This window comes from Canis lupus, chromosome 22 (genome assembly GCF_011100685.1).
Source record: "Canis lupus familiaris isolate Mischka breed German Shepherd chromosome 22, alternate assembly UU_Cfam_GSD_1.0, whole genome shotgun sequence".
Lineage (NCBI taxonomy): Eukaryota > Metazoa > Chordata > Mammalia > Carnivora > Canidae > Canis > Canis lupus.
Genome location: NC_049243.1, coordinates 60,393,792 through 60,412,491, shown reverse-complemented (window position 1 = coordinate 60,412,491; position 18,700 = coordinate 60,393,792). Strand labels below are relative to the sequence as shown.

General features: G+C 45.3%; 1 protein-coding gene and 1 long non-coding RNA gene across 4 annotated transcripts in view; one reads left to right on the top strand and one right to left on the bottom strand.

Annotated features, from left to right (window-relative positions):
* Nucleotides 1–3,634: 3,634 nt before the first annotated feature.
* Nucleotides 3,635–18,700, bottom strand: part of LOC111091724 — a 34,944-nt gene continuing 19,878 nt past the window's right edge. The window contains exon 3 of the long non-coding RNA XR_005376623.1: nt 3,635–6,929. This is a non-coding gene — a long non-coding RNA (uncharacterized LOC111091724). The remainder of the gene's footprint in view (nt 6,930–18,700) is intronic.
* The window catches only part of TUBGCP3 (tubulin gamma complex associated protein 3), a 76,763-nt gene continuing 76,168 nt past the window's right edge, over nt 18,106–18,700 (top strand). For all 3 annotated transcript variants that reach the window (XM_038570078.1, XM_038570079.1, XM_038570077.1), the window contains exon 1: nt 18,106–18,263. In XM_038570078.1, the coding sequence (XP_038426006.1) occupies nt 18,188–18,263 (76 nt within the window). In that variant the 5' untranslated portion in view covers nt 18,106–18,187. The remainder of the gene's footprint in view (nt 18,264–18,700) is intronic.

Genomic DNA, 18,700 nt, shown 5'->3' with positions numbered 1-18,700 from the left:
GTAAGAGGAACGTGAGGTGGATAGGACACACATTTCCTGACAAGGTATTTCTCATCTAACCTAAAGTAAAAGACATTTTCCTTTTGCTTGAAATATCTTGTTGCATTTTTTACATATAGAAAAGAGCATGTAACTGTGTTAAGAGATGGTAGGATTCTAAATAATAAAAATAAATCCGAAGGATGCATTTTGCCTATTTATGTGCATCCTTTATTATTTCCACTATTATATTTGATAAATAACACCTGTGTGTTTCAGATGTACAATGTGAGGACCTGATAAACCTTGTGAAACACCACATTAAGGTTAGCACACCCACCACCTCGCACAGTTACTGTATTTTTGTGTGTGTGGCAAGAACTGAAGATCTACTGTCTTAACAGGGTTTCAAGTACTCAATATGGTATTGTTTACTGTGATCACCTTGCTGTACATTAGATCTCCAGAATTTACTTATTTTGTAAGTGAACGTTTGTATCCTTTGACCATCTCCCCATTTCCCTGACACCCCCAGCCCCGCAATAACCACTAATCTACTCTATTTCTAGAAGTTTGACTTTTTTAGATTCCACAAATAAGTGAGGTCATTGCCATATGCAATGCTTATCCTCTGTCTGACTCATTTCACTTAGCATGAATGACCTCCGGGTTCATTCATGTTGCAAAGGGCAGGGTTTCCTTCTTTCTCATCACTGAATAACATTCCATATGTACAGCACATCATTTTTGTGGGTTCATCCATGGATGGGGACCTGAGGTTGTTTCCATGGCTTGGCCATTGTGAACGATGTTGCAGTGAACTTGGGGTGCAGCCATCTCTTTGAGAGAATGATTTTGTTTCCATTGGATATATACCCAGAAGTGGGATTTCTGAATTATATTGTAGTTTTATTTTGAATTTTGAGGACGCTCCATACTGTTTTTCACAGTAACTGGACCAGCATGCATTCCCACCAACAGTGCATGAGGGCTCCCCTTTCTCCACATCATCACCAACGCTCGTTACCTCTTGTCTTTTTTATAATAGTCATTCGGGGACTCCTGGGTGGCTCAGTGGTGGAGTGTCTGCCTTTGGCTCAGGTCATGGTCCTGGAGTCCTGGGTTCGAGTCCTGCATCAGGTTCCCTGCATGGAGCCTGCCTCTCCCTCTGCCCATGTCTCTGCCTCTCTCTCTCTCTGTTTCTCTCTGTCTCTCTGTGTCTTTCATGAATAAATAAATAAAATCTTAAAAAATATATGATAGTCATTCAAAAGGGGTAAAGTGATACCTCCTTGTGGTTTCCATTTGCATTTCCCCAACGATGAGTGATGTTGAACACCCTGTCATGTACCTGTTGTTCATCTGTGTGTCCTCTGTGAGAAAATGTCTATTCAAGTCCTTTGCCTATTTTTAAGTTATATAATGATGATTCCCTGCACAAGATCTTTATACATTTTGAGTATTATTTGGTTACACTGGGCTCACAAAATCTTCCCTTCTCTTTATAGAAATAATTTTGTAATTTTCTTTAAACGGTGAGATTTTTCAGTGAAGTCTTCTGGGTCTGGATATTTCTTTTTTGGAAACTTTAGTGGTAAGTGGAATTTTTTTAGAGGTTATATACTTATTCAGGTTATCTATTTCATTTTGGCTGAATTTTAGTAGTTTGTGGTTTTCAAGGAATTGGACCCTTCCAAGTTTTTAAGTTTTTTTTTTTTTTAAGATTTTATGTATTGATTCATGAGAGACACACACAGAGAGAGGCAGAGACATAGGCAGAGGGAGAAGCAGACTCCCTGCGGAGAACCCGATGTGGGACTCGATCCCGGGACCCCAGGATCACGCCCTGAGCCAAAGGCAAACGCTCAACCACTGAGCCACCACCCAGGCCTCCTCTCCTTTCAAGTTTTGATATGTAAGAGTGTAAGCTGTTCATAGCATTCCTTGGTTATCCTTTGATGACTGTAGGATCTGTAGCTATAGTTTTTACTGGTTTCAGACCTGATACTGGTGAGTTGTGTATTTTATCTTTCTCAGCCTTTTCAGAAGTTTATCAATTTTGTTGATTTTTTTAAAGAACTAATCAACTTTGCATTTCACTGATGTTCCCTATGTTTCTTCTGCTTTCAGTTGTATTGATTTCTGCCTTTATCATGATTATTTTCTTCATTTTTTTGCTTTGGATTTATTTTGGCCCTATTTTTCTAGCTTTTTGAATTGGGAACATACATCATTGATTTGAAACTTCTCTTCTGGTCTGATGTAAGCATTCAGAGCTCTCCGCTTCCCTGTCAGCACTTTTCTAGCTGCATTCCACAAGCTTTGATATGCTGCACATTCATTTTCATACAGCTTTATGTATTTTCAAAATTACTTTTGCAACTGCCTCTTTGGCTCACGGGTTATTTACAAGTGCATTGTCTAGTTTCCATATGTTGGAGATTTTTCTGTGGTCTTTCTATTATTAATTTCTAGTTTGATTCCATTATGGTCAGAGAACATGTTCCACAATTTCAATTCCGTTGAATTTGTGACCTGGATGATTGTTTCTTGTGCTGATTAAAAAGAATGCATGTTCTGCTGTTGCTGACTGCAGTGGTCTAAAAATACTAGCTCAGGTCTGTTGGTTGGTGGGGCTGTTTCATTCCCGCACATCTTCTTGATTTTTCCTCTACTTGTCTGTCCACTGTGGAGGGAGTTAGAGCCTCCGACTACGATTTTGGATTTGCCTACCTACATTGTTAGCTCTTTCAGTTTTTGTTTCATATATTCTGAAACTCAGGTTTTTGGTGTCTGAATATTTAGGATTACATATATTCTTGGTTGATGAATCCTTTTATTGTTATGTAATGTCCCTTCCCATCCTTAGTGACTTCTTTGTTCTGTAGTCTACTTTATCTGATACTAATAGAGCATCTCCTGCTTTTTTTAAATTAATGCTTGCATGATATATCATTTTCCATTCTATTCTTTCCATCTACCTATGTAATGACACTTGAATTGAACTTCTTACAGTGTGTGATTGAATTGCATTTTTATTTATTCTGATAATCTCTGCATTTAATCTTAATACTTGGTATTTAGGACACTTACATTTAAGGTTATTGACACATTAGGGCTTTGGCTTGCCATTTTATTATTTGTGTCTGCTCCTTCTGTTTCTTGTTCCTTTGTTTCTCTTTTCTTATGTTGGGTCACTTGAATATTTTTTAGAAATTATTTTTAATTTCTTTTTAACATTTTTTTGTGTATCATTTTGTATGGTTTTCTTAGTGCTTGCTCTAGGTGTTACAATATATATATTTATGGACATAGTGTATGCATATGTGGATACAGTGTATGTGTGTGGAGATATAGGGTATGTATGTGTAGTACAGTGTACATGTGTGTAGATACAGTGTACACATATACAGATACAATGCACACATGTGTGGATACAGTGTACATGTGTGTGGAGACAGTGTGCATGTATGTGGATACAGTGTGTATGTGTGTGGATACATTGTACATTGTGTATACAGTGTGTATATGTGTGAACACAGAGTACGTGTACTTGGACACATGCATAAATTCTCTCTGGTTTCTGCCGTTAGCTCACCACTTCAAGTCAAGTGCTGGAATCTTGCTTCCATTCAGATTCTTTCACCATCTCCATTAGGTCCTGCTCTTGCATATGTTGGATACCACATCAGGTGGTGTGATGATTTTAGCTTTAGCCATTAAATATTATTTAAGACATTTACAAAATAAAGGACGGTTTATTATATTTAGTCCTATCACCACTATTACTATTACTGTTCTGCTTTTCATACTGAAATTCCCAGTCTTCTTTTGTCATTTTCTTTCCATTTGCAGAGTTTCCTTCAGCCGTCCCTTGAGCTGGGTCTGCTGTGGATAAACTCCCTGGGTTTTTCTTTGTTTGAGAAGGTTTTCATTTCCCCTTCATTCTCAAAGGATAGTTTTGCCAGGTGGAAGGTGTTAAATGACAAACAATCAAGGAAATCTGAAGATCTAATTGGCTTTATTAAATGTCTCATGAACAGGGCAGCATTCTATCTAGCAAGTAGAGGGGAGCTCTGGGAACTTGTACAAATGGAAGGTCTTTATAAAAGGAGACGAGGAGAGAAAGTTACTAGCAAAAGAGAAGGCTTATTCCTGGGACAGTCTCTTTCTAGGGGGAAAGACAAGGGGTCTTGTAGTGCAGGCTACCTCCTCTTCCTCAGAGGATGGAGAGGCCACATGCAGATTCGCTGGCACCCATCCGAGAATTCCTGACCAACACTACATTCTGGGTGGAGTTGGAAGTGTGGTCACATCAGGTATTAAGTCCTGACTTCAGGACTTGGCCTAAGTGGCGCCATTTGGGCCTGTGGTTTTCTCTTCAACTGTTTGTGGTTGACGGATTGCTCTCTCTCGGCTCTTCCTTCCTCTAAGCCTCCATGGTTTTGGACAAGACATTGATTGCTGCTCTGTGTTGGCTTTTTTAATAGGTTATGCATCATTTCTCCTTTGTCTTTGTCTTAAGAGGTTTTATTTTTATGTGGCTTGGTATGGAATTTTTTTTTAAGTTTATCCTGATTGGTGTTCACTTAGCTCCTTGAACCTGTAGGTTGATTTCTTTGGCCAAATGTGGGTGGTTTTCAGTTCTAAGTGTTTAGCCCTCATGCTCTTTATTCTGCCCTATGGGACACAGACAAGAAGAATGTCCGAGATTTGTCATTGTCCATAGACCTCGAGGCTCTGTTCATCTTCTTCAGCACTTTTCCCTCTGTCACTCAGATTGGGTAAATGCTATTGATCTGTCCTCAAATTCACTGCCACTGTCCCACTATTGAGCTCATTCAGTCTATTTTCATTTCTGTTATTGTATTTTTCAATCTTACAATTTCTACTTGGTCCTTTTTTAGAACTTCTATTTCCTTGTTGAGATTTTCTATTTTTTTCATTTGTTTAGACTGTTCACAATTGTTTCTTGAGGCATTTTTATTGTCATTGCTTTAAAAACCTTGCTGGACAATTTTCCTATCTGATTTATTTTGGTGTTTGTGTGAGTTTGTTAGCAAGGATGCAACAGGAAGCTGCTCAAATTGGAGGCTGAAAGCTCTCCGCAGAAGGAAGGACAAAAGCAGAGAAGGAGAGAAGGAATGTGTTTTGTTTTGCAGGATGGACAGCACCAGCCAAGGAGTCGCCCAGCTCCGTGTCTTACCTGTCTTCTATGTGAGCCAGTCTGAGCAGGATTGGAACTGAGGACCTGCACAGAAGCCCCCGAGACATCCTGAAGTTGTCTTTGGCTCACTATAATACTAAGAGCTCCTCCCGCAGGTAGGGTTCTCCACCATTTTTTGAACAACGTAGGCACCAGTATGTAGACAAGCTCCCCCCTGCCACCTCGTAATACACTGAGTGAAGGCCTCCGTGCTAACCCCGTGGGAGATGGTGCTTAGCAAGTGATCTCCCTGTCTCTACTTAAAACAAATAATGCAAAGTTCTTTGTTCTCAACACCTGCTTGGGCTGAATTCAATTTGATGCAGTCCAAGAGCTGGATGACAAACTCATCTTCTCTTTTTAAAAATCACATGTTTTTCCTGCTTCCTGTTGTGATAAGTGATTTGCACTTGTATCTCATGCATTTGGAATATTTTGTTAGAAGATTCCTTGATCCCACTCAAACCTCCTGTTTATCGGGCGGTCACTCTGGTTCTGTTCAGTATGCAGGGTCTGGCCCACTTCTGTGAGCTGTAATTACAATGCCAATTTAGTTTTGGGGGCTCTATCAATGCAATTAAGGTCTGCCTCACATTTCAGCGAGGTTCAAAGTTTTAATAGGCATGAATTCACTTTTTAATTAGAAAAACAAAAACTCAGTACGGACATGTCGTATCCCATGGGTGAGAATGGAGGGCAACAAGATCCAGGCGAGTCAAGGTAAGGACTAACATAATTGTGTCTCTACTGTGGCCAGGAGGAGATCAGGCAAGTTAGCAGGTCAAGTGGACCTAATGCCAGCTAGCACCAATTTACTGGTACAAGGACTCCGGGTTAGGGTGCACCCACTGGGTTAGGACGTGCCATCTCAAACATGCTCACCAGCATTTGAGAGGTGTTTGCTCAGTGGCCAGAGTTGGAATAAAAGTTAGGTCTTCAGAAGCTGGAATGTCCCCTCTCAGAAAGGAAGATGCATAGCAACACAATCTTAATTAATTAGTTAATTAATGAATGTTACACGTATAAAACATGGTTGTAGAAAGTTTACTTTATATATGTGATCTCCGTGGTGACTCACATTTCAAGCGGAGAGTGTTGCTCTAGAGGGTGATTTGTGTGTCATGTAGACGAACTATCTCTGCTTGCTGAGTCATGAATCTCTGCGGACTAGACCTTTGCTCATGGATTACTACTATTGAAATAATTTTATATATTTAGACCTTTTGTTACTTCTCAATTAATCTTTGATTAAATTTTAATCCATGAAGTAATACAATTTTCACACACATGTAATGCTGAATTAGGCTTCATTTTAAAATAGATTCAGTGTAATGAAATGAGTCTCTCTGTTGGTCTTTTTGTGCAATCCTGAAAAATTCAAACACTGAAATCTACTAATAGACAATCCAGATTCTTTTTTATGGCTATGATTTTCAAAAGTTCACCAGGTATTTTTAACCATTAACTTGGTTGGAACCTTTCCAAATCTTACAAGGGAAAGATGTTCTTTCTACTTTAAGGAGGAAGCAGACAGCGGGAGAAGTCGCATGCCTGGAGCCACGTGGCCGGTAGTGGGCTTGAGGTGAGGCTTTCTGAAGACTTTTGCAGTTTGTTGCCTCCTGCTTTCTCTTGCAGATGCTGGAGTGGAACAGTCTTGCAAGCATGCTGCAAATGAGATGGACTATTCCAACAGCAGCTTTTCTCAGTAAGGCGAAGACTGTGGGCCAGTATAGAAGAGATTTATCTGTGGAATTATGAGAATTCTATTAATGAGATGATGCTTACTAGATTTATTCTGTAAAACCAGAGGATTCAACTCATCAGTGGCAGTTCCCAGGTCTCAGGTAGTAATCCAGCTATCTGGCCGGCAGAGGGCAGCACGAGGCCAGCACAAGGAGGATGCTCCGCAGGGTGCCCTGCATCACCTGGCTGTGCTCCCTGGTCATCTGAAGCCCATCGTGGGCTCTGAGGGGCACCAATGTCCTGGCACCAGGAAGCCAGGCAGGGCCCAGGGGCAGGAGCTTTGAGTCCAAAGCTATTTTAAAATGGTTTTAATGTTTCTTATATGCAATAAAGAAAAATTTGAAAACAACTGGATGTCTAAGAATATGAAGAGGGAAATTAATATAAATTATGATATATCCATTAAGACAGAATATTATGCTACCATTAAAGTAAGGCTGTATCCTATTTGATGACAGAAAGACATGAAATAGAATATTGAGTGAAATGGGAGGATGCAGAAGAGTGTGTAGTACAGTTTTAGGTGTATGTTCACACCTCCTCATGCAGAAGACCAGGTGTGAAGATACTGAACCATTTGTGGTGGCTACCCCTATGGGTGAAATTATGCCTGATTATTATGCTTTAGGTAGTTTTTTCTGGTTTCTCAATTTTTCAGTGTACTTTTATCTTGGAAACAAAAAAATATTTTTTATTATTTAAGTATAGTTGATACACAATGCAATATTAGTTTCAGGTGCACAACAATTCTATACACTATACAATGCTCACCACAATAAGTATAGTCACCTTCTGTTATCATACAACATCATCATGTATTATTCTCTACATTATGTATTATTCTCTACTGTATTCTCTACAGTACATATGCTGTACTTTTCACCTCCATGTCTCACTTGTTTCATAGCTGGAAGTTTGTACCCATTAATCTCCATCACCTGTTTGCCCATACCCCCTCCCCTTTGCAATGGCCAGTTTATTCTCTGTACTTATGAGTCTGTTTCTGGTTTTTGTTGGTTCGTTTGTTTGTTTTTTAGACTCTACATGTAAATGAAATCACGATATTTGTCTTTCTCTGGTTTAATTCACTTAGTATAATACCCTCTAGGTCCCTCCATGTTGTTATAAATGGCAAGATCTCACCCTTTTTATGGCTGAGTAATATTCCATTATATATATGTATGTGGAATTATAATATATAATATATATACACATACATACATATCTTCTTTATATATAATATATATATATAATATTATAATATATAATATTATAATATATAATATATATACACATACATACATACCATATCTTCTTTATCCACTCACCTAACAGTAGACACTTGGGCTGCCTCCATTTCTTGGCTATCGTAAATAATGCTGCAGTAACACAAGGATGCATGTATCTTTTCAAATTACTGATTTCATTTCCTTTGGGTAAATACCCAGTAGTGGACTTACTGGATCATACAATAATTTTATTTTTAATTTTTTGAGGACACTCCATACTGTTTTCCACCTCTGTTTTGTGTCAGTTTGTATTTCTACCAACAGTGCATGAGGCTTCCTTTTTTTATCCCACATCCTCACCAACACTTGTTGTTTCTTATCTTCTTGAGTCCAGTTCTCCTGACAGGTGTGAGGCGATATCTCATTATGGTTTTAATTTGCATTTTCTCATTATGGTTTTAATTTGCATTTTCCTCCTGATCAGTGATGTTGAGCGTCTTTTCATGTGTCTGTGGGCCATCTGGATGTCTTTTTTGGAGAAATGTCTATTTAGGTCTTCTGTCCTTTTTTCCATTAGATTATTTGGGGGATTTGTTTGTTTTTTGGTACTGAGTTGTATCAGTTCTTATATATTTTGGATACTAACCCTTTATCCGATACTTCATTTGCAAATATCTTCTCCTATTCAGTAGATTGTTTCTTCATCTTGTTGATGGTTTCCTTCAGTGTGCAAAAGATTCTTATTTTGATATAGTCCCAGGTTTTTTTGCCTTTAACTTAATTAACTAGCTAGTTAATTAAATAAATTTAAAATTAATTTTTAGAGAATTGTGTGTATATAACATTGCCAATAAAATCAAGACAATTCTGTAGGTGAATATATGGAGACAAATTCCCAGACTAAAAGATGCCAAAGGAAAACCTTAGAAATGTAGAAAGACTGAGAACTGAAAAAAAGGCCTCAGAGCCCAGCACTTTGGGAGGTGGGGGAGGTGGGGTGGGGAAGATGGGAGCTGGGGGGGGGAGGAAGTGGGGGAGGTGATGGGGAGGAGGTGGAGGTGGTGGATGAGGAGGTAGTTGGGGAGGGGTAGGGGAGGTGGTGGGGGAGATAAGGGGAGAGGTGGTAGGAGAGGTGCAGAGGAGGTGGAGCAGGTAATGGAGGAGGAGGGGGAGCTGATGGGGGAGCTGATGGGGAGGTGAGTGGGGTTGGTGGTCGGGGAGGTGATGGAAGAGGTGATGATGGAGGACTTAAGGAAACTGCAGGAATTAAGAGCAGAGCATTGGAATTTGGGTTTTCTTCACACAGGAGGGTCGTGGATCCTATTTGTCACTAAAATGCCTTTTGGAATTCTGGAAATAGAGCTTAAACAGTGGGCTTTTTACCTGGAAATCTGAGGTAGGACCCCAGGAGCACAGTTGAAATCAGAGAGCTGGGAGGTCATCCTAGAACCGAGTGAGCAGAACAAAATTCCCAGCAGGAAGCTGGCAAAACAGACCTCCCCCTCCCCAGGCTCTTTACCTGCTTCCCTTTCCTTTCCTGCTGTTCACATGAACTTTGACCTCCATCCTGTGCACCAAAGATCAAGTTAAGTGTGATAAATTTGTGGATGTGATTAGCATTTCAGATTGTTATATTGAATTCTCCATAGCTTCTGATTTTAAAAACAAAGCAAATCTACTAACTATAGAGAATTAGTTATTAAATAAAATTGTCAGGAGAGAATAAAGATCCAGTTTTAGAAAGAGCAAACTCTGAAGCAATCCATTTATGATACCAAGGATAACACAGCAGAGCTCAGTGAGCAAATCTGTGATTCCTGATGGAAGTGCTGCAGGATAACGGTGAGATGAGGTCATATGTCACGGGACCTGCTCTTCAGTTCTTCAACAAGAGTCAGAAATTAAAATACCGCAGTTCTGTTTTTCAGCTTAGAAAGAGACTGGTGTAGTGGGATGACCGGCCCTTGCCCGCAGCAAAGCTGCCACACCACCACTGTCCTTGACTCTGGGTGTTCTTACCACACTTACGACGCGGACGTCGTTGTGTGAAGCTGTGCAGTGGGTGTGCACACAATGAGACCTGGCCCAGGGGGTTTCTACACGGCTATCTTATATTCACCTTGCACACTGGATGTTACTGAGGGTGAGGAACCATGTAATAGGGTAATTCATGTGCATTAAAGTGTTGGTGTGTAAAACATGGGATGGGAATTTTCTTGGCTTTAATTCTGTGCCTTGTATGATGCAGACTTGCCTCTTCTATTCCAGCTGCACCTATAAGAATATGTCCGAGCTAATTTTATGTTCAATGGAGAAACAGCGGCCGTTGTGCACGGTAGGTCAGTGGTCCATTTAGCTGTTTTGTGAGGCACAGCAAATATGAAAACGTGACAAAGAACAAATGCTTTTCTCCACTCTGCAGAGATGAACAGAGTTCTGCTGCTGCCAAGGGAATTTATAATAGATATTTATAGAAATAAATGAGCCGTCCAGTGATTCATGTGCTTCAAATCAATCACTGAACACAAAGCTCCCTGATTCAAAATGCCTGGGAGGCCTCGGACAGCCACGGCAGCCCCTTGAAGAGCTTGCAGCTGAAGGTTTTGTGGCCGAAAGAGGCTCCTCATCTCTGCATTATTAACTCGGGTAAAGCATTTGTTCAAGCAAAAGGGGAATAAGCACTCTAATCATCCGGAAAACTAATTAACTTCTTTTTTTTTTCAAATGCCTTATCAGATTTCTCCTGTGCAGCTTTCCTTGAATTCCTCAGGACTAAAGGGCTGGAGACATCGGAGAGTAGTAATCAAAATATATTAAGCAGTCAAAAATGTCTTTGAAGCGGAGGCCTCTTTGTAACACTGAAAAAGCGGCAGTCAGGGGCCTCGATGTGGAGTTGAACCCTGGGTCTCTCCTAGCTGTGAACCTGGGTGAGTTACTGGTAATAACGCCCTGTGGCAGCTTCCCTTCCGTCCCCATGGAGCAGAGCCCCCAGGCCTGGCCCAGGAGCTGTGGAGGTGAGCCTTCCAAACCCTGGGGCCCACAGAGCCACCCACGAGCTGCCATGCACCTCGGGCAGGAGAAGCGAGGATGCATGAGGTGGCCGCGGTGGCCCAGGGGAAGCAAGGGGTCCCACAATGTCAAGGACACCGCATTTCCTGAGAACTAGTCCCATGGGTCCTGGGGCCACGAATTTGGACGAAGCCAGTCTGGGTCCTAGAAGCGCAGCATGCTTACTGGGCAGGTGGAACACCGCCTTAGAGATCACACCGTGCTCTGGGGCCAGCCTGGCCCACAAGAGCGTTAGCAAAGGCTAAGAGGCAAGCAAGGAGAAGACATTACACCCACTTCGTAGGCCTGGGGCCAAATCAGGAGGGCCAGACCCACTGTCACCTGCAACCTGAAGGGTGCATCCCATCCTGAATCGCAGAGGTGGGTTTAATCTTCCCAATACATCAGCCCAGCCCCAGCGACCTGAGACCCTGACGTTCCAGGTGTTATTCACCAGCTGGGAGGCGCAGCCTTCTCCCCCATCTCTTTCCCCTCTATCGCTCCCTGCGAAGCTCGTTTTAGGGTTGCTCAATCTTCCACCACAGCTCCAGATGACAGAATGCCAACATTCAACCAGTTCATGAATCAAAAAGTTCATGGTAAGGGCATTGTTACCTGGGGAATTGTGAGGAGCAGCAAGAGAATTCTGTGCCCAGACAGATGTTTCCTCCCCAGTATGAGAAGCCATTCGTAGTTCCTTTCTTATAGTATTTTAAGATTAATTTGAAATACGTTTAGAATCGAAGAAGCAACATTCCAGTTGAACACCATCCTAAGAAATTTAATACGCTTCAAAAACTGTAAATCTAGACCCAAGTAACAGGATAAAAAAATGGAGGAAAAAACAATTCTAGGAAGCAGGGGCACAGAGACTCCTGCTACCCCAGAGTCTTTAGTCCTAGTGATATTTATAGCAATACCTGTCAAATGTCAACCTCTGAAAATCAATTCCAATTTCTTAAAAAGTAAGAAGAAACATTGTGCACATAAAACAAGGGCAGTGTCTCAAAAGACTTCTTGGACTTTTTTTTTTTAAATATTCTATTTATTTATTAGAAACACAGACAGAGAGAGAGAGGCAGAGACACAGGCAGAGGGAGAAGCAGACTCCAAGCAGGGGGCTGACATGGGACTTGATCCCGGGTCTCCAGGATCACACCCTGGGCTGAAGGCGGCGCTAAACCACTGAGCCACCCAGGCTGCCCCTGACTGCTTGACTTCTGAAGTAATTTATTCATCTACTTACAATGCTTAAATGACATTTCCCCGAAATATACGAGTTTTCAAAGCCTAATTGGAGTTTCTTTCTGTTGATCTAATGTCAGAACAATAAATCATGATGATCTCAAAAAAGAAATGTGAATATCAATTTATAAATTAGTTGTAGTCTGAAAGACCATTCATAAGTTCCAATCAATCAGGCATGAGAAGATCTGAGGAGCTGAGTTGGGCACCCATAACCACATTAATCACAAAGTTTCTCACTTAGCTTGAATGCAATTTTCCTACAATGTCACATGTGACATGAAAGAAAGGATACAAGGGATGCCCGGGTGGCTCAGTAGTTAAGCGTCTTCCTTCCAGCTCGGGGCGTGATCCTGGAGTCCCAGGATCGAGTCCCACATCGGGCTCCCTCCATGGAGCCTGCTTCTCCTTCTTGCTTGTGTCTCTGCCTCTCTCTATGAATAAATAAATAAAATCTTTAAAAAAAAGAAGGATAGAAAAGGACTTCATATCTAGTCTACATCAAGGTGAAGGGGGACAGAGCTGCCCGACTCTTGCACGGAGGAGCATGCTCACACGGGGTGAAGGGACTGTGGAGAGGCAGGTGCATCTCGTACAACCCTGCCTCACACAAAGGGGCCCGTTTTACAGAAAAGATGAGACAGTGGTGCATGACCATGGGATTTATGGTCTCATCACAATATCCCATCACCCAGTTAATAGTAGTGTGTCTATGCTGTTCATTAACTGTAACAAATACACCGCACTGATGCAAGATGTTAATAGTAGGGGACCCTCACGCCAGGGATGGGTGGCTATGTGGGACTTTCTGTACTCTCTACTCAATCCATTATAAATCTAAAATAGGAGTACAAAACATGAAGTATACTCATGAATTTTTAAGAACTCACAAGGATGAGAGAATGTCAAAAGGAGCCAGGAGCCAGATGAAAGAGCTGTGAAGGGTGAAGACTGAGCGAGTAAGGCAGTGCTAGATGAAAACCCACGGTATAACATCAATATCCCCAAGTACGTACTGATTGAAGTAAATTACTAAATAAACAAATAGGGGAGAATAAACACATCTTCCATGTAGGACAACTTCGTATAGTTCATGTGGAGATGCCGTATGGAGGGACCTGCCGCCTAGCTCTCCATGCAAGTTCGAGCAGCACAGCGCAGAAAGTCAGGAGAAGGGCAGCCCCCTGTGGCTCAACCATTTAGCGCCGCCTTCAGCCCAGGGCGTGATCCTGGAGACCCGGGATCGAGTCCCACATCGGGCTCCCTGCATGGAGCCTGCTTCTCTCTCTGCCTGTGTTTCTGCCTCTCTCTCTCTCTCTCCATGTGTCTCTCATGAATAAATAAATAAAATCTTAAAAAAAAAAGTCAGGAGAAAAAGAGTGACTTTGCCCCGGAGAAAGTGGACCCACAGGACCTCAGGCTCACAACCAAGGTCAACACCAACAGTGAGGATCAGGCTGGTGGAGCGCACGCACCCAGCTTTGATACACAGTGACTAGCGTTGTATCTGCCATCTGCGGACTCAGGGCACCTGTATCCAATGTTATTTGTGAAAAATTTTGGCTTAAATATACTATCTCTCTTAAATATACTTTTCTCTCGTTCCTCCTGTCCTATGTTCATTTTTATCTGGGGAGGGGGATTTTTATTTTCTTTCTGTGGATGAAAATTTTTTATTCTATAGTCTACTTTTTTTGCAGTTTGATAATCATCAATATATTTACTCTTTATTTGGTAGTTACTAGGCCCTTGATTTATTAAAGTCCGACATGGATTAGTACTCTTGCCTCTGCAGGGCATTTTGCAGATGGGAGAACTCCTTAATTACATCCACCACCTGGTTTATTTGGAAGGTCATCTTCTATTTTTGTTTCTCTGGAGCAGCCTGTCTTTCTTCCATTTGGGTTATTTGAATTCTGTGGAATTCCATTTTAATTTATTTGCTCATGAGAATATCTATTCTAATTGCTTCAGGAAATCAAGGATTTCAAGGCCATTCTCTGCATACAGAAGAGAGGTTTTATGTTGTTTTAGAAGGCCTCGCTGACTTGGGGTTCACTCTAATGTCTCCACCCCAAATCTCAGGCCCCTCTTCTTCTCAATTATGACCTGCCCTTAGTAGAAGAGTCTTGGCAGGACTGCATGTCCAACTTACATCATAATTTACAACTTGGACAGTCAAGTTTGGAATCTGGTCCTGAGTTCTGACTACTTTGTAAGTCCAAGAATAAGAGATTACTTGTGGCACCTGCCTGGCTCGGTCGGTAGAGCATGAGACTCTTGATCTTGGGGTTGTGTGTTTGAGCCCCATGTTGAGTGTAGAGATTACTTAAAACATAGATTTAAACAACTTAAAAAAAAAAAAAAAGAAGAAGGGCACCTGGGTGGCCCAGTTGATTAGGTGTCTAACTATTGGTTTGGCTCTCGGGTCATGATCTCAGGGCCATGAGATAGAGTCCTGAGTTGGGCTCTGTGCTGGGAGCAGAGTCTGTTTGAGATTCTCTCTCCCTCTGCCATGCATTCTCTCTCTTAATAAATAAACAAAATCTTAAAAAAAAATAGAATAAGAGCTTCCTCTTGGAGCTGTTGTTGGAGTTCCCTGGCTCTATGACTATACCTTAAGGTATACCCAGGTTTTCCAAACACACTCCAGTCCGGCCCACCCACACTACAGTCTTGGTAGTCATCACTGCTGCCAAGACAGCTGACTACAGCAGCTAATTTCCCAAAGTCTTGTTTTCAGCCAGCGGTCTGTCTGGAGCAGCCACACGTGATAATACGAACCCATTTTGGAGCTTCAACATATGATGGATTACCCCGTCAACAAGATCCCAACAGGGGCGCCTGAGGGGCTCAGTCGGTTGGGCATCCAACTCTTGGCTTCAGCTCAGGTCATGTCTCAGTGTCCTGGGGTGGAGCCCCAGGTCTGCACTCAGCATGGAGCCTGCTTGAGATACTCTGTCCTCTCCCCCTGCTCCTCCCCTGCTCTCTCTCAAATCAATCAATCAATAAATCATTTTTAAAAATCCTAACATATCTGAGCTCAGACATGTGAGCAACCTAATACTGGAATCTCAATGGAGGATTTCTTCCTTGGGATCATTCCCATTAGCAAGAACTAGATAGTAGGGACTAGTCTGTAAAATAGATACCACTCCAGCAATTTCAACACAGGGGCTGTAATCTAGGGAATTAGTCATGGGTGGTTGAGGCAGGAGGAGAGGAACTCAGTAGCAAGTGCAGAAAATGCTTACTTTTCATAGGGCTGAAGAGACAGTGGGAAGAGTTAATGCTACTGGTATCCTGTGTTCTGGAATCCCCCAGCAGGAGTGAGATCTGTGAGGGGACTTGCACAGAGGGGCCTGGGGCCATGAAGGAGGAGAGGAGCAGGCTGGTAGCAGGTGTTGCTGTAGAGGACATTCAGCAGCTGGCACGGACAAGGCGAGGGGCAGATGCAATAGGGTGATAACTCTGGTCGTCTCCTCCTGACCTCTAGTCCTCTGCCACTGACACCTTTGGCTGAACCCACCAGGAGGCCGGCTGTCCCGGGAGCTTGCACTCCAGGGTTCTTTAGGATGTAGGGCAGGTTAGGGCAGGGCAGGCAGTGGCTCTGAGAGTACACAGGGAAGGATGGGCCTGTCCCGCTCGCAGCCACATTCAAACCTTCCAGACAAACAGCCTCAGGTTGTTAGGGAGCTTCCCTGGAAGTCTTGTCCTTAGCGATACTTGAGGCACCATGACCATGTTAGTCCTATTTAGTTTGTAAAGGTTCTGTCCAGGTCAATTCAAAGCTACCATGTAAGATCCAGTCTGAAGCATGAAGGGAGAAAAAGGCGTTTGTCCTCTCTCCCTTCACCTCCACTGCTGATGCTAACTCTCCAAGTTGGAGTCCAGATAGAGGGATCAGGACGGGGGCTGAACATCCACACTGGCTGCACCTTCTGCCGGTGGTCCTCACTGTCAGCCCCGGATGGCTGTTGATGCTGTCTCTGTGTGGGCATCTGAGCCCAATCCTCTGTGGGACACGCGTGTGACTCTCCTTGAAGGTTCTGTGCAGGGGGCCTGGCCTCTGCGGTTTCCTGGCGGGCCGGACCTGGTGTCTCTGAAATGGTCTCAGGACCTCCAGAACCCCTTGCTTCTCCACCATCAATTGTTCAGCTGTGGATGGGCCTTCAGGATGGGGGTGATGGCAATTAGCAACGCCTGCTTGGCTACGTCCTATCAATCCTGAGGTGTCATCGGCCTCCCATTTCCCATGGCTTTCTTTAGAGTGTGGGGTCCTCAGCTTTGTGTCTGACATCCTGTCACATACCCACCTATTGCGTTTCTTCAAACTGGCAGCGTAAAGGTACATTTGGGTATGTTTCAGTGACAGGAGATGACGTCAGGACAGCTTAGCACACGTCTGCTCTGCTGGGCCACGAGTTCCTCTATTGTCCTTCCCTCTCTGTGCCTGGTATGGCCTTGGTGACGTTGCCATCGCGTCTGTGACCCAGCTCTGCTACCTCAGAACCCTGCATGCACAGCAGGCCCGCTGGGAGGGCGTACAGGGGCGTACAGGGGCGGGGAAGGCTAGGGCCTCCTGCTGCCACCTGGGCCTGCACTTCTGCCCTGGTGTGAGGTGCCGGCCTTTGCCTTGTGCCGCTTCTGCTTTTCCCACTTCTAGGAGCCAAACGTGCCAAGATGGGTGTTAAGTGTAGGGCCCTGGCCCTTCTCCAGTGGCCTGTGTGGAGGCGTCACCTGCAGCAGGAGACCTCAGGGGGTCTGGTCTGTGGGGCCTCTTCTCTGCACCCCGGGAAGGGATGGGGTCGGTTTCTCTCTTCTGCTTAGCTCACTGGATGGCTGGAAGGCGCCTGTTGTTCTGTGATATAGGTCAGGTCACCTGGAGACGTCATTCCAGATTCTCAGGCAAGGAGCAGGCTAGCCCCAAGTGGAGCACATGCTGCCCGTCGGCCGACGCACTGCGGACAGGTGCAGGTGGACGGCAGCCGGGGCCGGGGTCCCACGCTGGGCGAGGATGCGTGGCGGGCGGTCCTCCAGCCTGCGGCTCCTCCCTGCACTGCCTGCAGCTTCTACGACTCGGCGTGAGCTGCCTTGGGATGGCCGGAGGTTCCCTTGCCCTCCCCAGTCCTCACCTGCCTCGCCCAGTCTTCTGGCGGCGGTTCCTGGGACTGTTTCTAATGGACCCCCCCCCCCCCCCCAGGCAGCGCAGCAGGGGTGGTATCGCAATAGTAGGATCAGGAGACCTTGTGCTCCTTCCAACAGGCTTCTTCCACTAAAAGTGTAACCAAAAATTAAACAAGCAAAAAAGAACTAAAAAGCTATTGTTATGGACTACTGGGCACCAAGCAAGGCTGTCTTCCTGACCTGGGCCGTCCTGACCTTCTGGCGGGGACGTGGGGGAGGGGGTGGGGGTTGTGCACCTGGGGCAGGTGGTACCCGGTCGCCGGGGCCCGTGCTCCGGAACCCTCCAGGCCTGGCGCCTGTGCTCGGGGGACCGTGCGCCACGGACCGGGGAGCTCTCAGGCGGGCGCACCCGCGGCTCCGAGCGCCCGGAAGAAGCGGAGCATTGTGGGAAGAGCCCGCGGTTTCGGCGGGTTCCGTTAAAATGGCGGCGTCGTCGCCGGCCCTGCCCGCGGGGCCGTAGCCTGTCTGGGGCGCCGAGACCCCGCGCGGCGTGGGGCCGGGCGGCCGAGGCCGGGGCTCTGCGGGCCCCCGAGGGCCGTCCCGGGCGAGGATGGCGACCCCGGACCAGAAGTCGCCGAACGTCCTGCTGCAGAACCTGTGCTGCCGGATCTTGGGCAGGAGCGAAGGTAGCGGCGCTGGGCCGCGCTCGGGCGTGAAGGCGCGTGCCAGAGGCCGCCCGTCCGCGGGGAGCTGGAGGCGCGGAGGCCGCGGGGGCCCGCGTCCCGGGGCGGGGGGGGGGGCGGCCCCAGGCTGTGCCCGGCCCCAGGCTGTGCCCGGCCTGCGGGCGCTGCGGCCCCGGGGCGGAGGCCGGGCTGAGTCACCGCGGCCCCCCCCCCTCCCCCCGCCCCCAGCGGACCCGGCGCAGGCGGCTCGCGGGCGCTTCCCGCTTCGGCACGGGCCGGGGGTGGCGAGCCGCGGCGGGGCCCTGCCCCTCGGGAAAACCGAGCAGCTCCGAAGGCCGCGCCTCGGCCCCGGGCTCGCGCTCCCGGAGGGTTCGCCCCGCCCCGCCCCGCCGCGGCGCCCCAGCCCAGCCCAGCCCAGCCCAGCCCCGTGCAGTGGGGAC